The sequence below is a fragment of the Palaemon carinicauda genome, chromosome 41 (assembly GCF_036898095.1).
Source record: "Palaemon carinicauda isolate YSFRI2023 chromosome 41, ASM3689809v2, whole genome shotgun sequence".
Lineage (NCBI taxonomy): Eukaryota > Metazoa > Arthropoda > Malacostraca > Decapoda > Palaemonidae > Palaemon > Palaemon carinicauda.
The window spans coordinates 45,011,185-45,029,329 of NC_090765.1; the positions used below are offsets into that span (position 1 = coordinate 45,011,185).

An 18,145-nucleotide genomic window follows, 5' to 3' on the forward strand; every position below is an offset into this window, starting at 1 on the left:
TATCCAAACGTATGTCTACATTCATTAGCAGTCCTAATTTTCGGCATAAAAATAAATGTTCGGTAGCATCTTCTTCAGCACTGTAGCCAAAGAGACCCAATCTCCTTTGTGAATGGTATGAGAAGAAGAACAGAGGCTGAATCCCGGGAAAAGTGGCGGCTGTGCCTCTGGACCACTTCGTCTAGTACGTTCCAGATTCAACGTTAAAATTAAGGGAAAATGAAGGACGAATCAAATGTTTTAGAATATTCAGATGCAACTATTGAGTCACGAGGTGCATTGGTAAGTTTAGCTGTTCTTTTTTAATGTTTTATGGAACTGTTTGTTGTGGACAAATTTACCCCTTACAGCTTGCCATTTTGTCCTCCACAAGTCTCTAGTTAGTTTATCCGGAGATGATCCGAAATTATTAGTATATACAGTTAGGTGTTATCGCACGGACGATTATTTTGGCTATCTTGTGAAGTGTTGCTTCTACTAATATCGCCGAGCTCGCTAATATTATTATGGGCCCCATCGTGGTAAAATTATACCCATGGCCTTTGTTACGTTAGGGATACATATGCGAGAATTATTCTTCCCTCAAAAACAGTTTTAATACGAGGATGGGGGCTGTATGTATGATAGCGGCCACCTGTATGTATTTTGATTAACTTAGAATACGGCATTGTAAGGGGGTCGCAGGGTTGTGTTAGTCCCCGGTTAGGTATGTAGGTAAGGACATGGCTTGTAGGCTAGGTTAGGGAGGAAAGTTCAGGTTAGTTAAGGTACATTTTTGGTATTATTGTAGTGTATTACAGGGCAATGTAACCTAGGAAAAAAACTACATTTTCTTAAAGAAAAAATTACGCTCTTCGAAAATGACACTCGTTCCCTTCGCAAATGAATAGTTTCAGAAATATACATATGTATCTATCCTACGATAATGGGGGACCCCCAGTGGAAGCTCGTGGTTTTGGGTGGGGAAAACATACTGGGGAAACGATATATAAACGTACATTACAACTTTACCCCATTTTTAATCAACGTATGAGGAACTGGCCGCTGTTATACAAAGGCTCCGTGTGTCAATACCCAGAACGAGTAGAACAAGTTTAACTGTCAAACCTAACTAACTTAAGGGCTAGGTGCACCATGTTTACTTGACTAGAGGGGCTTGTAAGGTGGTGTTCCCCTGCTAATGTTTCCCTCCCTCTCTAAATCTGACGTCAATTTCTAAGTCGAGAAAATAGTTATATCCATACTTTGGTTAGTCACTACACTTGCCTTAAATAGAGTAAGAAGTTGCGGATCAATATTTTCTGATACGTACATTGGAACAGGAACTTGGTATGAATGTGGAAAGTTCCTTTATAATACTCAACGTAATTACACCATCATGTGTGCATATTTTTAGAATTGATATCGGGGGTTTATGATACTGTACCGCTGATGACCATCTTTCCAAACAACTAAGTCAGTCATACTTACGAGACTTTTGCACTTATAGGGAGAACTGTATGTTCACAAAGAAATCTATATACTTAATCAGGATTTTGTCCATAACCTCTATTAAAGTGTCTGATGATTTCAAAATAAGAATACTGTATATGCAAATATCACATGTTTGCACTGCAGAAGCTGTTGTAATTAACTATGGATTCTTATGACGGATTAATTTAAAATTCACATTAGGATAATCTTGAAAAATCGAAGCAGTCAGATTTCAGCATTTTTACCGTATTCGCAAATCAGAACAAGAGTGAGAAATGCTAGCATGTATTTTTTTCTCGATGCATTGCCATAAAATAAAATCAACACGAGCAGTACTTGTGTGGCTATCATGTTCTTTGGATAATATTCATCAGCAGATATCTCTAGTTTTATTAATTTCCTGTAGATTTAGGGCAGCTTTTTGTATGTCATCTCGAAAAGATAGGAGTTTAAAAAAAAATCAGTGGCATAAATTTTATATAGGTCTTTCGCTATTGCCCCTATCCTATTCGTTTATTCCGTATTACAGTTTGCCAGTAAATGGGAAATATTCGTATTTTTTTTTTGAGAGGAAAGATATCAGGCCAAGTTTTATATAGTCTTTTCTTTAATTGTAAATGTACAAAAATATAAAGGCACAAAGTAATTTGAGATATATGTACAGGTTGTCAGGATTAAGATAGGTCACTTATGTAACACAGTAATATTGCGCTTGCAAAAGTTTGAATGTCGGTTATTATTTTCAAATAAAATCACAAAGGTACTCTGCTCATTGAGATGTCATTGTCAGTCTATATGGGTGAACATGAAAGATGGTTGCTCCATATTGGCTAGTTTGCCTGAGGCCATAGGTGGTAATCCATGGAAGGCCTACACCCAGTTATAATTGAGGAGTTAGCCTGGGGAGGCTCAGTTACAGGTAATTAGAAACTTATCCCATGGCAGGATAACCTCTTGGAGAGGCACATCATATTTCATACTAATACAGTACAGGAGCTTTAGTATCCTTGGACTGGGCGTGTGTATTTGCAGACCACATTCACTTTCTTGAGGTCATCCGATACAGGAGCAGGGTTATTTTTTGTGACAAGGTTCCTCAACTTGGCCGACTATCTATTCTAAAATTTACTTTAGTGCCGTAATGTGCACCAGAGACATCTTCAATAATATTTTTTATTTTACGTTTATCTTCGAGGTAGTTTTTGTTCATTCTATCCTTGTAGTAGATATTTACGCATCAGATTTTCTATATTATTGGGTGGCTCGTTGATATACCATGTCTCTAAAGTTTTCTTAATTTCTCTTGATCTGCTTGCTCCTCATGTTTGCTCCTCCATGAAGAGCAGTAAGAGAAGACCTTCTTGATGAAGGCCTTGATGGTTGTGATCTTATATCGAGTAGATCACTCACTCTAGCCATGCAGGCAGTATCCCAAGTTAGTTGGTTTCGTAGACTTTGCTGTTTTCGATCAGGACATCGAGAGAGGGAGGTCAGCTATCAAGACAATATTCAATGGTAAATTTTAATGAGCTACATTTCTCAAACGCTTGGTGAAGCTCTTTGATGTCTTGTTTTGTAGAAGCTTTTACAAGGGTCATCAATATATCCGATATATAATGTATGGTTTACTGATCTTTTCGGATACACTTCAATTATCCCAATGTAAAATTTGCAAAGAGGATGCCAAGCGAGTATCCCATATCCTTGCATATCCCCCCCCCAAAAAAAAAGAAAAAATAATAATCATAATGCTGGGGATATTCTTACCACCGATGGCTTGCTGCCACACCAATTTTGGAAGACAGAAATGACAACACTAATGGAACTACTTGCCATTTTCTTCAAATGAAGCTGTCGCACAGTGAGTGGAAGAGATTATCTTGACCAAAAATCTGGAGCACACCATGGTTCAACTTCACACGCAATCTTTTATTTGAAGCTTTCTGCATAGACAAGCTTTTGTACAAGCACTTTTTACCTTAAAGTTCCCTCCGTCTCAGGATCGTATTTAGTCAGCTGACCTTCTATACTGAACAAAATGGGGTTGCCTTATCATTTCTTTGGGGACAATTAGGTGTTGAGACTAATTGATAAGAGGTTTCATATAAGTCATTCTTACCATTTCTCTCCCTGTGGGAAAGACAATTGGCCAGTCATCAACCAAGGATGAAGAAAAACAAAAAGTTTATATGCTGTTGGCCTTTCCCCTCGGCTGTTGGTGACTACAATCATGTTTAGAATGAAACCGCTCATGCTCACTATAGAAAGCACCCTTTGGAACGACACCGTGACGTAAGCACTCTTTGGAATTATATCATGACGTAAGCACCCTTGTGAATGACACCAATGTAAGATCCTTTGGAATGATAGCATAATGTAAGCAACCTTTGGACTGATACCACAAAGTAACCACCCTTTAGAATACCATCATGACGTAAGCACCCTTTGGAACAACACCACGGCGTAAGCACCCTTTGGAATGACTATGATGTAAGCACCCTTTGTACTAACAGCACGATGCAAGCATGTTTTTGTTTGGTTAGCTCGCTCTTGCAGTAGTTCCATCTCTAGTTTGCCCTCTCATTAGAGCGATAGTACATATATTACAGTTTCTGCATTATTGAGAGTGCCATGACACAGGTGCATAATCACAAGCTGTAACCTTTACTGCTCAGGTCAATGCTTGTGATCGATCGCATACCCCCTTTCGTGTTTGCGATCAATTGATTGCTCATCCTCTTACCTGCCTGGTACGTCGCTCTCCCATGAGTGTATTACTACTAGTCCTCTCATTTATTCCCAGTCAAATGCAACCTGAGAGTGACTCTGGTTAAATATTGCAATGAATACAATTTATCTCCAATTGCTCCCACAGAAATATAAACCTGAGTAGAGGACTCTGGTCAGTATAGTTAGGAAGAATTCGAGTTACTTCCGAAGGAGTTTTAAGCGATGTACATCAGGATCCCCCTACTGGCGTAATAAATAGATTATGGGTACTGCAGGGTTAATAACTTGAAGCAGTCGCATGCTGGTGCCCTCCTAGCTAGTAAAGAAATGTGCAAACCCAACTATTATGCATTATTTCTGCAGTCTAAGGACTGTTGCTGAGCTCAGGCCAGAGAACGGTTGACTAACAACAATCATTTCATAGCCAGCAAGGGCCAGTTATTTGAAGTAAAGCAAAATTTACACTTTAATGGGGCTGACTCGTTCCTTAAGCCAAGATAATGTAACTCAGGCTATTGTGCAACATTAGCCTATGTTATAATTCATATAATCTATTTCGTATACTGTGCCTAGAGTTTCCATTCACTGGCACTGAAATTAACCCTGGATAGGTACGGTGGGTCGTTTGCGACCCCGAGCGTAAAAAAAAAACAGGTTTTTCTCACGTGACTCACCCCTGTGACTGAATTTGTGGGTGATCGACCTGCAGGAGGTGTCTCCCCTACACGCTCTAGTAGTGTCCAGATGTGCATTGCTGTAGCTGTACTCCTTCCCCGATTTCTGAGACGCGTCGGGGTCGTTCGCGTCCGAGTTTACCCTTCTGAGGTAGTTTGCATAATTATCAAAGTTATTACGTATTATGAAATTGTCGTAGAATGGTGCAACTTGTATAGGTTATCAGTTGTGGAAAGTCTTGGTGGATTGTTTGGCTACCATGTGCATGTTTTTTTTTTTAGTTAAAATGTCGTTCATCACCACGAGGACCATTTTACCGCGAGTGCCCCTTTTTCATTTTTTTTCATTTTTTTGCCAAGTCATTTTTCCGTAAGATATTGCCAAATAGTGTCGTAAAACTTTTGCTTGTTTAGTGTTGGAAAGTGTGTCTAGATGATCTGGCTACCCATGCATGACTTTGTTTTTGTCAGATACGACGTAGTTATTGGTATATTGGGTATTTAACTGCGGTTACCAATTTCTGTTTTTTTTTTTCAATATATGTAAAAATTACTACGTAGTAAGGAATTGCCGTATATTATTCATTTTTTTTTCATGTTTATGTGTTAGAAAGTGTGCCTTGATGGTTGGGCTAACACGTGCATGTCTTTTTTTTTATCTGAGATGTCGTATATTAGAATGTCGGGCATTTTACCGCGAGTGTCCCTTTTTAATTTTTTTTAATTTTTTTGCCAAGTCATTTTTCCGTAAGATATTGCGAAATAGTGTCGTAAAACTTTTGCTTTTTTAATGTTGGAAAATGTGTCTAGATGATCTGGCTACCCATGCGTGATTTTGTTTTGTCAGATACGACGTAGTTATTGGTATATTGGGTATTTAACTGCGGTTGCCAATTTCTGTTTTTTTTTCAATATTTGTAAAAATTTACTACGTAGTAAGGAATTGCCGTATATTATTGATTTTTTTTCATGTTTATGTGTTAGAAAGTGTGCCTTGATGGTTGGGCTAACACGTGCATGTCTTTTTTTTTTATCTGAGATGCCGTATATTAGAATGTTGGGCATTTTGCCGCGAGTGCCCCTTTTTATTTGTTTTGCATTTTTTTGCTTAGTCATGTTACCGTAAGGAATTGGCAAGTAGTGTCGCAAAACTTATATTTTTATAGTGTTGGAAAGTGTTTCTAGATGATCTGGCTACCCATGCCTATTTTTTTTTTAGCCAGATATGGCGTATATATAAGTATGTGTTCGATTTTCCTGTGATTGCCATTTTTTCGTTTTTTCCCATTTCTTTCAAAATTACTACGTACTAAGGAACTATCACAGAGTAATATTTCATTTATATGTTTATTTGTCGGAAAATATGCCTTGATGGTTTGCCTAGCACGTGGCTGAAATTTTTTTTTTCTGAAATGCCGTATATTAGAATGGCCATTTTTCCACGAGTGCCCCTTTTTATTTGTTTTGCATTTTTTTGCTTAGTCATGTTACCGTAAGGAATTGGCAAGTAGTGTCGCAAAACTTATATTTTTATAGTGTTGGAAAGTGTTTCTAGATGATCTGGCTACCCATGCCTATATTTTTTTTAGCCAGATATGGCGTATATATAGGTATGTGTTCGATTTTCCGGTGATTGCCATTTTTTCGTTTTTTTCCCAATTCTTTCAAAATTACTACGTACTAAGGAACTATCACAGAGTAATGATTCCTCTAGATGTTTATTTGTCGGAAAATTTTGTTTACTTTTTTTTTGATTGAATATCATCAAATTTTTTTAGCTAAAATATTGTTTTACATTTTTTTTTTCGATTTTATTTCCCTTCAAAAAAATTTTTTTGGGTCAGAATTTTAATTTTATAGTCGTAAAATAATCGACAATTATCCAGCAACCCACCATACAATTTTTATGCATATCCAATAATAATTAGATTAGTAAATAACACCTTGAAATTGACATACCCTTCCTACATTTCAAGTGGCAGATTAGGGAGTCTGAGTCAGTGTGGTTGGCGGCCATTTTGTGGACATATCCGAAGCGTAAGCTGCCCTATCTATATATATTCTTGTTCCCTATAGAATTTGTGATATTTTGGTATATTTTTACCTGCATAAATATCATATTATATATTAAATATATGTATTTTTTCACGAAATTTCCAAGTACTCAAAAAATTACCTTTAGATATGGCCCCTGATATAAATGTAATTTACAAAATAATGAAGATTTTTTTACATATTTCTATTTTAGGATAACATATGTTTATTCCCTAAAAAAATTAGCCACTTCCTATTTCATTTGGGTACCCAAAAAAATTCATGAAATTTGGACAATTTTTTTTGGCCAAAAAAAGTTACCCTTTTTTTCTCATTTCAGATCTTCACCTCCATGGGTCTGACTTCATCCAAAATACATCAAGATGTGTCCTAAACATTCAAGAATCAATTCCTAAAAGGATTTGTGTATATATGTATAAACTTTTTTTTTATGAATTTTTATGTCAGGTCTTTTTTTTTTCTACTTAATTTTTTAAAATATTTATAATAAATAGTTTTTCTGCAGATGAGTAGTATTTATCTTTACAGTTGTTTTAAGCATTCATTGAAGTTTTTTTTGGCAAAAGAAAAAAGGAGGTTACTGCAAAAACTGATTTTTCAAGAATTTTTTTTGGCGTCGGGGTCGTTCGCGTCCGAGTATACCCTTAAAGGGGTGTCCGAGGACCGTACCTATCCAGGGTTATAGATATAGAATTAAGTAATCAGGCAACCGACCCTTTAATGTAGGGATAATGGTGGGGAAGAAGAATAAAGTAATTCAAAACCATTTACTGATACTTCTGTTTTGTTCAAGTGTTTGAGAAGCAACCTTTACTGGCCACATCAATTTTTTATCTTTTTAAAGAGGCTTGACCACTTCATTTAGATGAACGTTGTGAGTGGGAAGTGTGATTTTGGAAATAAGGTTTTGATTGTGGATTATAGATTTGATGGCTTAGAATGTTAACATTTATGATTCATGCATTTTAAAGATAAATTTGAATTTATTTTCAATAATATGCTTTTTTTTTTTTTTTGTAAAAATCTTAAGGAAGATATTTGTATTTTATTTGCAGATCCCTGTTCGTTTAAAATTGAGTGATCAGGGTATAACATTTCGTAATGTGAAGACTGGAAAAGTTGAATCACTTGGTTCTTCTGAATTAGAAGTTATAAATTGGCAGAGATTAGCTGGAGGATACGGGCTACGAATCTTCACAGAAAATGGGAACCTCTATAGATTTGGAGGATTCAAGGAATCTGTAAGTTTTGTAATAACTACTGTAATTTAAATGTAATTTTGCTTCATACATATTTCATTTGATGTACATTTTTTTTACATAAGTAAATGTGTAACTTTTTTCCCCAATGATTTACACCCAAAGGAGCAGTCAAAATTGGAGAAGTTCATAAAGACCAACTACGGTAAGGTTATGTCAGACAAGGAGTTCTCTGTAAAAGGCTGGAACTTTGGAGCCGCCAAGTTTGATGGAGCAGCGCTTTCCTTTGAAGTCAGTAACATTCCAGCTTTCGAGGTCCCATTAAATCATGTCTCTGGCTGTACAACGGGCAAAAATGAGGTTACCTTGGAATTTCATCAGGTACTGTATACTTTAGTGAAGTTAATTATATTTATTGTTGGTTCAGATATTGGTAATACATTTTGTTGCTGATAATTACAATTTATTACAGTATTGTACTGTTAGTAGGTAACATTAAAGAATAAATTTAAAGGGAGATTTTCCTACAGGGATACAAACTTTCGTCATTAAATGTAGGAGACATGTCCGGTTTTTAGCAGGAAACTAGTTGGAACTCGCTAACAAGGTTATTGGATTTGGCAGTCTGGAGAGAGAGGGAACCTCCCACTCCTTATGTAATCTATTTCTTTTTTTACTTAGCCGCATCAGTCATTGAACATATCTGCTCTGTTCAAAATAACTATTGGTTGATGAAGTTCCAATCCTAATGCTTTTTGTAAAATTTTTGATTGATAAAGCTATGACTTATATTATCTAATCTGCTACAACAATGTGTAGAGGAGGCATAGTCACATATATGGCTTTAACAATCACTATTGTGTGGTTCATCTTTTATTTTCTCGATCCACACACACACACACACATATATATATATATATATATATATATATATATATATATATATATATATATATATATATATATATATATATATATATATATATATATACACATTTATATATGTTCATTATACGTGAAATTATTTCCATGAATATCATCTTTGAACCATAAGCTATTAATTCAGAAGTGTGAGCTTCAAAATATTGAAATAAGTAAAAATCAGTCAATTTCTTTGTCGTCTTTCTCCTTCAGAACCGGTTAACACGGTATCAATACAATATGTCTCCTATAGGAAGCTTTGTGAAGTGACCCAGTCAACTGCTTGTAATTAGTTTAACATTGTTAGAATTGGTCGAGTTGTACTGATTCTTGTGTTTTTTCAATATTAATCTTACCCGATGATCATGTAGCTGTCAACTCCGTTGCCCGACAGAAATCTACGGTCAGGATACGCCAGCGATCGCTATACAGGTGGGGGTGTACTCACCAGCGCCATCTGTGGTCAGGTACTCAAGTACTTCTTGTCAACAAGACCTCAATTTTTCCTCTGTCGTGCCACCGGCAAGACCTACATGGATACGCTGTTGATTTTGGAGTCTTTTGTTCACGATTTGGTGAAGTATTTGCTCTGAAATTTAGCCTTCGCTGTACAGGAAGCTTTAGCCTTAGCTTAGCAAGCTTTTGGTATTAATTTGATTCATTGGTTAACGATCTTTGCTTTACTTTGGAATTCCCCCTTTGACTACTTCTAAAATTCAAGATGTCTGACCATTCCCAAGTTCCTAAATACAGGCGATGTAGTGTTAGGACTTGTAATAGGCGTCTTCCGAAGGCCTCTGTTGATCCTCACACCGTATGTTCCAATTGTAGGGGAAAATCCTGTCAATTGGAAGATCGATGTGGGGAATGTGCTGGGCTTTTGGAATTCGATTTTAATGAATTCCTCAGATATACTCGTAGGTTAGAGAAGGAGAGAGATAGGAGGAGTTCTTCTCGCTCTTTGGATATTTCCTCTCCCCATGCCCCTCAACCTTTTCCTTCCCCTGTGGTGGTGACCCCCGAACCTGCTACGAGTGCTCAGCCTGCAATGGCTGATATGTTGCGTGCCATTCAGGCTCTCGGTGATAAGGTGGAGTCGTTGGTTAGTGACCGCAATCAGCTCTTGGCAGATGTCAGAGAGCTGAAAGCGAAGAGTGCAGTGGGAAGTGTTAGTGCTAGTGCTGTGCATAGTGTCAGTGTCAGTGTTGCGCATGAGGATGCATCTGTGCGTGCCAGTCGTCCTCCCAGTCCGGGACCTCTTGCAAGCTCCCAAGCCCAGGGGAGAAGCAATGTCGAAGGACCAAAGGGTTCGGCAGGCCTTGATCGGCGCACAGATGTATCCTCAGTGGTTGCGGACGTATCTGCTAAGGATCGTCCCTTCCACTCCCAGACGAATGAGCCCTTACATTCCTCGTCTGTGGAAGAGGTTTCCAGGAGGAAACGGTGGACTAAGGTCTCACGACCGCTCAAGCGTAAAGTCCCTTCCGAGCTAGTCCAACGGCCCAGGTGTAGCCACTGGGTCAGTTCGGACTCGCCGCAGTCATCTGATGACTGCACACCTCCCAAGAGAGGTAGAGTGGTCCCTCAACAGGCCTCTGCTCCTACCACAGTAGACCCTAAGTGGTCCATGCTGCAGACTATGCAGTCTCAGCTTGCGGCTTTTATGCAGGAGTATCATGCAGAGAAGGTTAACTCCCCTCCTCCTGTGAGAGCTCCTCCACCGTTGCGCAGTCCTCACTGCCAGACGCATGTTCGTGCTGCACCTTCTGCTTACATGCGTGAGCTGCCGCATCGGGAGTTGCCGGGTTCCAGCACTATGCGGCATTCTCCTCAGCCCATGCAGCATGCTCTGCAGACCTTACAGCATGCTCCGCATACCATGTAGCATGAGCCGCATTCCATGCAGCATGAGCCTCATACCATGCAGCATGAGCCTCATCCCATGCAGCATGAGCCGCATACCATGCAGCATGAGCCGCATCCCATGCAGCATGAGCCGCATGCCTTACAGCATGCTCTGCATACCACACCGCATGCTCCTCAGCCCACCGCAGACCCTCCCTCTCACCGGCCCTCTACTTTTGTTGCTGCCAGCTCACAGTCTGTCCAGCAGAGGCATGATGATGGATCCGCAGGTACGCATGCACCCGTTCTGCAGGATTCAGCCGTTCAGCTTGCTGCTCTGCCTTTGCCTCCTACAACTCAACTGTCGGGTGAGGAGGTTTCTGAGGATGAAGCTGCTCATCTAGATGATCCTCACTCTGATGTTGAAGGACACAAGTCTTCGCCACCCTCCTTAGACTTTCGCAAAGTCCTTGCTTTGTTCAGAGAGTTGTACCCTGAACACTTTGTGTCTGCAACCCCTCGTTCTCCTCCCTCCGAGTTTGCTCTGGGCATGCAGTCTACTGCGCCTGCCTTCACCAAGCTTGTTCTCGCCAGATCATCAAGGAGAGCTTTGAGGGTTATGGGGGATTGGTTGCAGTCCAAGAAGCAACTGGGAAGGACCTCTTTTGTGTTTCCTCCTCCCAAGCTGGCTTCTAAGTCGAGCGTCTGGTATGCCACGGGAGAGGAACCTGGCTTGGGGGTTCCTGCCTCTGCCCAGGCTGACTTCTCAAGTCTGGTTGACTCTCCCCGCAGGTCGGCTATGAGACGTTCGAAGATCTGCTGGTCCTTTTCAGATCTTGATCACATGTTAAAGGGAGTCTTTCGTGCCTTCGAGATATTCAACTTCCTCGATTGGTGTCTGGGAGCCTTAAGCAGGAAGACTGCCCCTTCTGACAAGGACTCAGCCATGCTGATCATGTCCAGCATGGACAAGGCAATACGGGATGGGTCTGGCGAGCTTGCGGCTTCTTATGTATCAGGGGTCCTCAAGAAAAGAGAACATCTGTGCTCCTTCTTATCTGCTGGTATCACCCCTTGCCAGAGGTCAGAGTTGCTGTTTGCTCCTCTTTCCAAGTGTCTGTTTCCGGAGGAGTTAATTAAGGGGATGGCTGCCTCTCTTCTCCAGAAGGATACGCATGACCTCATGGCTTCTTCTGCACGTAAGGCTAAGACCTTACCTTCCGTGCCTAAACCTTACCGCCCCTTAGCAGTTGATACACCTGCTTCCAGGTTTATCCCGCCCTTTCGTGGCAGAACCTCCAGCAGAGGAGGTACCCGTGCAGACAGTCACCGTGGCAAGTCCAAGAAGGGTTCCAAGTCCACTAGAGGCAAGTTTTGACTGCCTTCCTCTCCAGACAGCTGTAGGAGCCAGACTCAAGACCTTCTGGCAAGCTTGGGAGAGCAGAGGTGCAGACACTCAGTCTGTGAAGTGGCTGAGGGAGGGATACAGAATTCCGTTCTGCCGCAATCCCCCTCTAGCTACATCTCCCATCAACCTCTCTCCCAACTACAAGGAGAAGGACAAGAGGCTAGCGTTGCAACAAGAGGTGTCGCTCTTGCTACAAAAGGAGGCAGTGGTCATAGTCCGGGACCATCAATCCCCGGGCTTTTACAACCGTCTCTTCCTGGTAGCCAAGAAGACAGGAGGTTGGAGACCGGTGCTGGACGTCAGTGCGCTCAATGCTTTTGTCACCAAGCAGACGTTCACGATGGAGACGACGAAGTCGGTCCTAGCAGCGGTCAGGCAGGAGGACTGGATGGTCTCGTTAGACCTGAAAGACGCATACTTTCACGTCCCCATCCATCCAGACTCCCAACCTTTCCTGAGATTCGTCTTTGGAAAGGTTGTGTACCAGTTCCAAGCCCTGTGCTTTGGCCTAAGCACGGCACCTCTTGTGTTTACGCGACTGATGAGGAATATTGCGAAATTCCTTCACTTGGCAGACATCAGAGCCTCCCTCTATTTAGAAGACTGGCTTTTAAGAGCTCCCACAAGTCGTCGCTGTCTGGAGAATCTCAGATGGACTATGGATCTGACCAAGGAACTGGGCCTCCTGGTCAATTTAGAGAAGTCCCAGCTCGTCCTATCCCAGACCATTGTTTACCTGGGTATGGAGATTCAGAGTCGAGCTTTTCGGGCTTTTCCGTCGGCCCCAAGGATCAACCAAGCCCTAGAGTGCATCCTGAGCATGCTGAGAAGGAACCGATGCTCAGTAAGGCAGTGGATGAGTCTAACAGGGACACTTTCATCGCTGGCCCTGTTCATCGAGTTAGGGAGACTCCACCTCCGCCCCCTTCAGTATCATCTGGCTGCTCACTGGATCAAGGACATGACGCTAGAGACGGTCTCAATTCCTGTTTCCGAAGAGATGAGGTCTACTCTAATGTGGTGGAAGAACAGCATTCTTCTCAAGGAAGGTCTTTCGTTGGCTGTTCAGACCCCCGACCACCGTCTCTTCTCGGACGCATCAGACTCGGGCTGGGGTGCGACATTGGACGGACAGGAATGCTCGGGAACATGGAATCAGGAGCAAAGGACACTTCACATCAATTGCAAGGAGTTGTTGGCGGTTCATCTGGCCTTAATGAACTTCAAGTCCCTCCAGCTAAACAAGGTGGTGGAGGTGAACTCCGACAACACCACAGCCTTGGCTTACATCTCCAAGCAGGGGGGGACTCATTCGAGGAAGTTGTTCGAGATCGCAAGGGACCTCCTCATTTGGTCAAAAGATCGAAGGCTCACGCTGGTAACGAGGTTCATTCAGGGCGATATGAATGTCATGGCAGATCGCCTCAGTCGGAAGGGTCAGGTCATCCCCACAGAGTGGACCCTTCACAAGAATGTTTGCAGCAGACTTTGGTCCCTGTGGGGTCAGCCAACCATAGATCTGTTCGCTACCTCGATGACCAAGAGGCTCCCATTGTATTGTTCTCCGATTCCAGACCCGGCAGCAGTTCACGTGGATGCCTTTCTGCTGGATTGGTCCCATCTCGACCTGTATGCATTCCCACCGTTCAAGATTGTCAACAGGGTACTTCAGAAATTCGCCTCTCACAAAGGGACACGGCTGACGTTGGTTGCTCCCCTCTGGCCCGCGAGAGAATGGTTCACAGAGGTACTGCAATGGCTGGTCGACGTTCCCAGGACTCTTCCTCTAAGAGTGGACCTTCTGCGTCAACCTCACGTAAAGAAGGTACACCCAAGCCTCCACGCTCTTCGTCTGACTGCCTTCAGACTATCGAAAGACTCTCAAGAGCTAGAGGCTTTTCGAAGGAGGCAGCCAGAGCGATTGCCAGAGCAAGGAGGACATCCACTCTCAGAGTCTATCAATCTAAATGGGAAGTCTTCCGAAGCTGGTGCAAGGCCAATGCAGTTTCCTCAACCAGTACCACTGTAACCCAGATTGCTGACTTCCTGTTACATCTAAGGAACGTTAGATCCCTATCAGCTCCTACGATCAAGGGTTACAGAAGTATGTTGGCAGCGGTTTTCCGCCACAGAGGCTTGGATCTTTCCTCCAACAAAGATCTACAGGACATCCTTAGGTCTTTTGAGACCTCTAAGGAACGTCGGTTGTCCACTCCAGGCTGGAATCTAGACGTGGTCCTAAGGTTCCTGATGTCATCTAGATTTGAACCGCTCCAATCAGCCTCTTTCAAGGACCTCACATTAAAAACTCTTTTCCTCGTATGCCTAGCAACAGCTAAAAGAGTAAGTGAGATCCACGCCTTCAGCAGGAACATAGGTTTCACATCTGAAACGGCTACATGTTCCTTGCAGCTCGGTTTTTTGGCAAAAAACGAGCTTCCTTCACGTCCTTGGCCTAAATCGTTCGAGATCCCTAGCCTATCCAACTTGGTGGGTAACGAGTTGGAGAGAGTACTTTGCCCAGTCAGAGCTCTTAGGTACTATCTGAAAAGGTCAAAACCCTTACGAGGACAATCAGAAGCCTTATGGTGTGCTGTTAAGAAGCCTTCGCTACCAATGTCTAAGAACGCAGTTTCTTACTACATCAGGCTTCTGATTAGAGAAGCTCATTCTCATATGAAGGAAGAAGACCTTGCTTTGCTGAAGGTAAGGACACATGAAGTGAGAGCTGTGGCTACTTCAGTGGCCTTCAAACAGAACCGTTCTCTGCAGAGTGTTATGGATGCAACCTATTGGAGAAGCAAGTCAGTGTTCGCATCATTCTATCTCAAAGATGTCCAGTCTCTTTACGAGAACTGCTACACCCTGGGACCATTCGTAGCAGCGAGTGCAGTAGTAGGTGAGGGCTCAGCCACTACATTCCCATAATCCCATAACCTTTTTAACCTTTCTCTTGATTACTTTTATTGTTGTTTTTGGGTTGTACGGTCGGCTAAGAAGCCTTCCGCATCCTGTTGATTTGGCGGGTGGTCAATTCTTTCTTGAGAAGCGCCTAGGTTAAAGGTTGTGATGAGGTCCTTTAGTATGGGTTGCAGCCCTTTATACTTCAGCACCTAAGAGTCGTTCAGCATCCTAAGAGGACCGCTACGCTCAGTAAGGAAGACGTACTTATTAAAGGCAGAGTAATGGTTCAAGTCGACTTCCTTACCAGGTACTTATTTATTTTATATTGTTATTTTGAATAACTAATAAAAATGAAATACGGGATACTTAGCTTCTTTGTTAACATGTATACTGGTCTCCACCCACCACCCTGGGTGTGAATCAGCTACATGATCATCGGGTAAGATTAATATTGAAAAATGTTATTTTCATTAGTAAAATAAATTTTTGAATATACTTACCCGATGATCATGATTTAAAGGACCCGCCCTTCCTCCCCATAGAGAACCAGTGGACCGAGGAGAAAATTGAGGTCTTGTTGACAAGAAGTACTTGAGTACCTGACCACAGATGGCGCTGGTGAGTACACCCCCACCTGTATAGCGATCGCTGGCGTATCCCGACCGTAGATTTCTGTCGGGCAACGGAGTTGACAGCTACATGATCATCGGGTAAGTATATTCAAAAATTTATTTTACTAATGAAAATAACATTTTAGCTAAGCCTTGTATGGTGTTACCTACTCCTTTTATATCATGTAACTTTGATTCTGGATAGATAACTAATGTGCAGCCTGACTGGCCAAACCTTTCTTTGGAGTCAAAGGAGATAGAAAAGTTGCCGTTCAGGAGCTAGAGAATAAATTAAAATATTCTGATGATTTGGTCAAGTAACAGGTAACTTCTAGTCAGTATTAAGGTTTAGCCTCTTGTCATCATCTCATTCACTTTTTTTGTTTCAAGTTTCCATTTGATGAGGGAAGTAGATTTGAAGCTGTGTTAGAGAAGACCATCACAAAATGATATTTGAGTTCTCCAATGACTAATGCACCATCTTTAAGACAGAAACAAGTTGTGTATTGTGCTGTTGTATTCATGGCTAACTTTTCTTATTGAGGCCATGGAATGAGGTTAATTATGGAAGATAAACTTTCCTTTTTACCAAAGGATTTTATTATTATTATTACTTGCCAAGCTACAACCCTAGTTGGAAAAGCAAGATGCTATAAGCCCAGGGCCCTAGGTAGATCTTTACGAATTGTATGGGTGGCCGAGGTAGATCTGTATGAATTGATTTCTATGCAGATTCAACTGTTGGGTTCTTCATAGTTCTTTAGTGACTTTACAACCTGAAGTAGCTTTCCAACTCCCGGTATTAGTACACTTCAAAGTGCTTAGGCTCAGATTTTAGATTTTTTAAAGTTGTATTTTTTTTGTGTTTGATTCTTCATTGTAGTTAGCTCAAACGTATAGTAATTTTCTCCCTTTACAGCAAGGAAAGAACAGTTCTTTTTTTATCTTTTAATGACCTTTCCTCTTTAGGCTCTTCTTTTTGATAGTCTTATTAGCCATACAAGACAGTCCTTAAATAATTTCCTCCCACAACCAACCCTCTCAAGTGTTGTGGCTAAATTGAGATAGTGAAGTACTCCATACTCCCTTGCCTTCCATCAATGACTATACTATCGTTTTGCCAAGTTTCAAAAACTTTAACCCTCTTGCAGTAGAGATATGGCTACTCCTATATTGAAGCCTTCAGGTTTGAGTATGTAAGAAATATACAATTTATTTTTTTCTATTTTCATTTTCTTTTGGATTTCTTATAGCCTTACTGAAGATATTTGATTGTGTGACTGGTACAACTATATCTGTGATGAAGATCAATTGTCACTTAACTATTTCAGTTTTGTACCATGATTCATGCTTTCAAAATATGTATTTTCATCTAGACATTGGTTCTTTTAAGCTTTACTTCTTTGTAGATACTAGTTGTTATTGATTCTATGAAAAATCCTTTAACCAGAGGGTTTCTCTGATGTTTTAATTGCTGTTGGTAATTTGTAATGAAAATTATTTACCTAATGTTTTTTACAGCATGATGATGCTTCGATCAACTTAATTGAAATGAGATTCCACATACCTTCGTCGGAACTCGCTGGTGAAGATCCTGTCGAAAGCTTCCAGCAGCGTGTGATGGCCAAGGCCTCTGTCATAACAGCAACTGGAGATGCTCTTGCTATCTTCCGGGAGGTTCAGTGTCTTACCCCTCGGTAAGCTATAGAAACTTTCATTTATTCTGTTGTCAAAAAAAGTGGTGTACAAATTCTCCTTTTTAGTATTTAGTGTAATTCTTTAATTATTAAGATACTGTTATGTTTGATTTTTATTTCAGTGGTCGTTACGATATTAAGGTGTATCCATCGTTTATTCAACTTCATGGTAAGACATTTGATTTCAAGATTCCAATTCAAACTGTTCTGCGATTGTTCTTACTGCCCCACATGGATCAACGGCAGCATTTCTTTGTGGTTAGTATTAATTTGTTAACCTTTGCTTTATAAGTATGATAAGCTTAAGAATGATATACAGGTGTAGAGAAAGAATTTTAGAAAAATTCATTATATTTAATATCAATAATATAAAATAAAAATGGGGGTTGCTGCAGTTCCACAGTAATTATCACGAGCTGCCACTGTTCAGGGGTTTGGTCACATTACTGTTATATAAATTATTTTCTCTCTCAATAGCAAATGCTATTTCAACACTTTGCTAATCCATTTCCATTACCACAGGTATCCTTAGATCCCCCAATCAAGCAGGGTCAGACTCGTTATCCCTACCTGATCTTACTGTTTGCCAATGATGATGATGATCAAATTGAATTGCCTTTGACAGAGT

The 18,145-nt window shown here is 41.0% G+C and overlaps 1 protein-coding gene across 1 annotated transcript in view; it reads left to right on the forward strand.

Moving 5' to 3' along the window:
- Positions 1-114: 114 nt before the first annotated feature.
- Ssrp (structure specific recognition protein) overlaps positions 115-18,145 on the forward strand; it is a 42,417-nt gene continuing 24,386 nt past the window's right edge. Inside the window, exons 1-6 of the mRNA XM_068364609.1 lie at positions 115-282; positions 7,988-8,173; positions 8,297-8,512; positions 17,342-17,517; positions 17,640-17,775; positions 18,040-18,143. Of these exons, the coding sequence (XP_068220710.1) occupies positions 220-282; positions 7,988-8,173; positions 8,297-8,512; positions 17,342-17,517; positions 17,640-17,775; positions 18,040-18,143 (881 nt within the window). The 5' untranslated portion in view covers positions 115-219. The remainder of the gene's footprint in view (positions 283-7,987; positions 8,174-8,296; positions 8,513-17,341; positions 17,518-17,639; positions 17,776-18,039; positions 18,144-18,145) is intronic.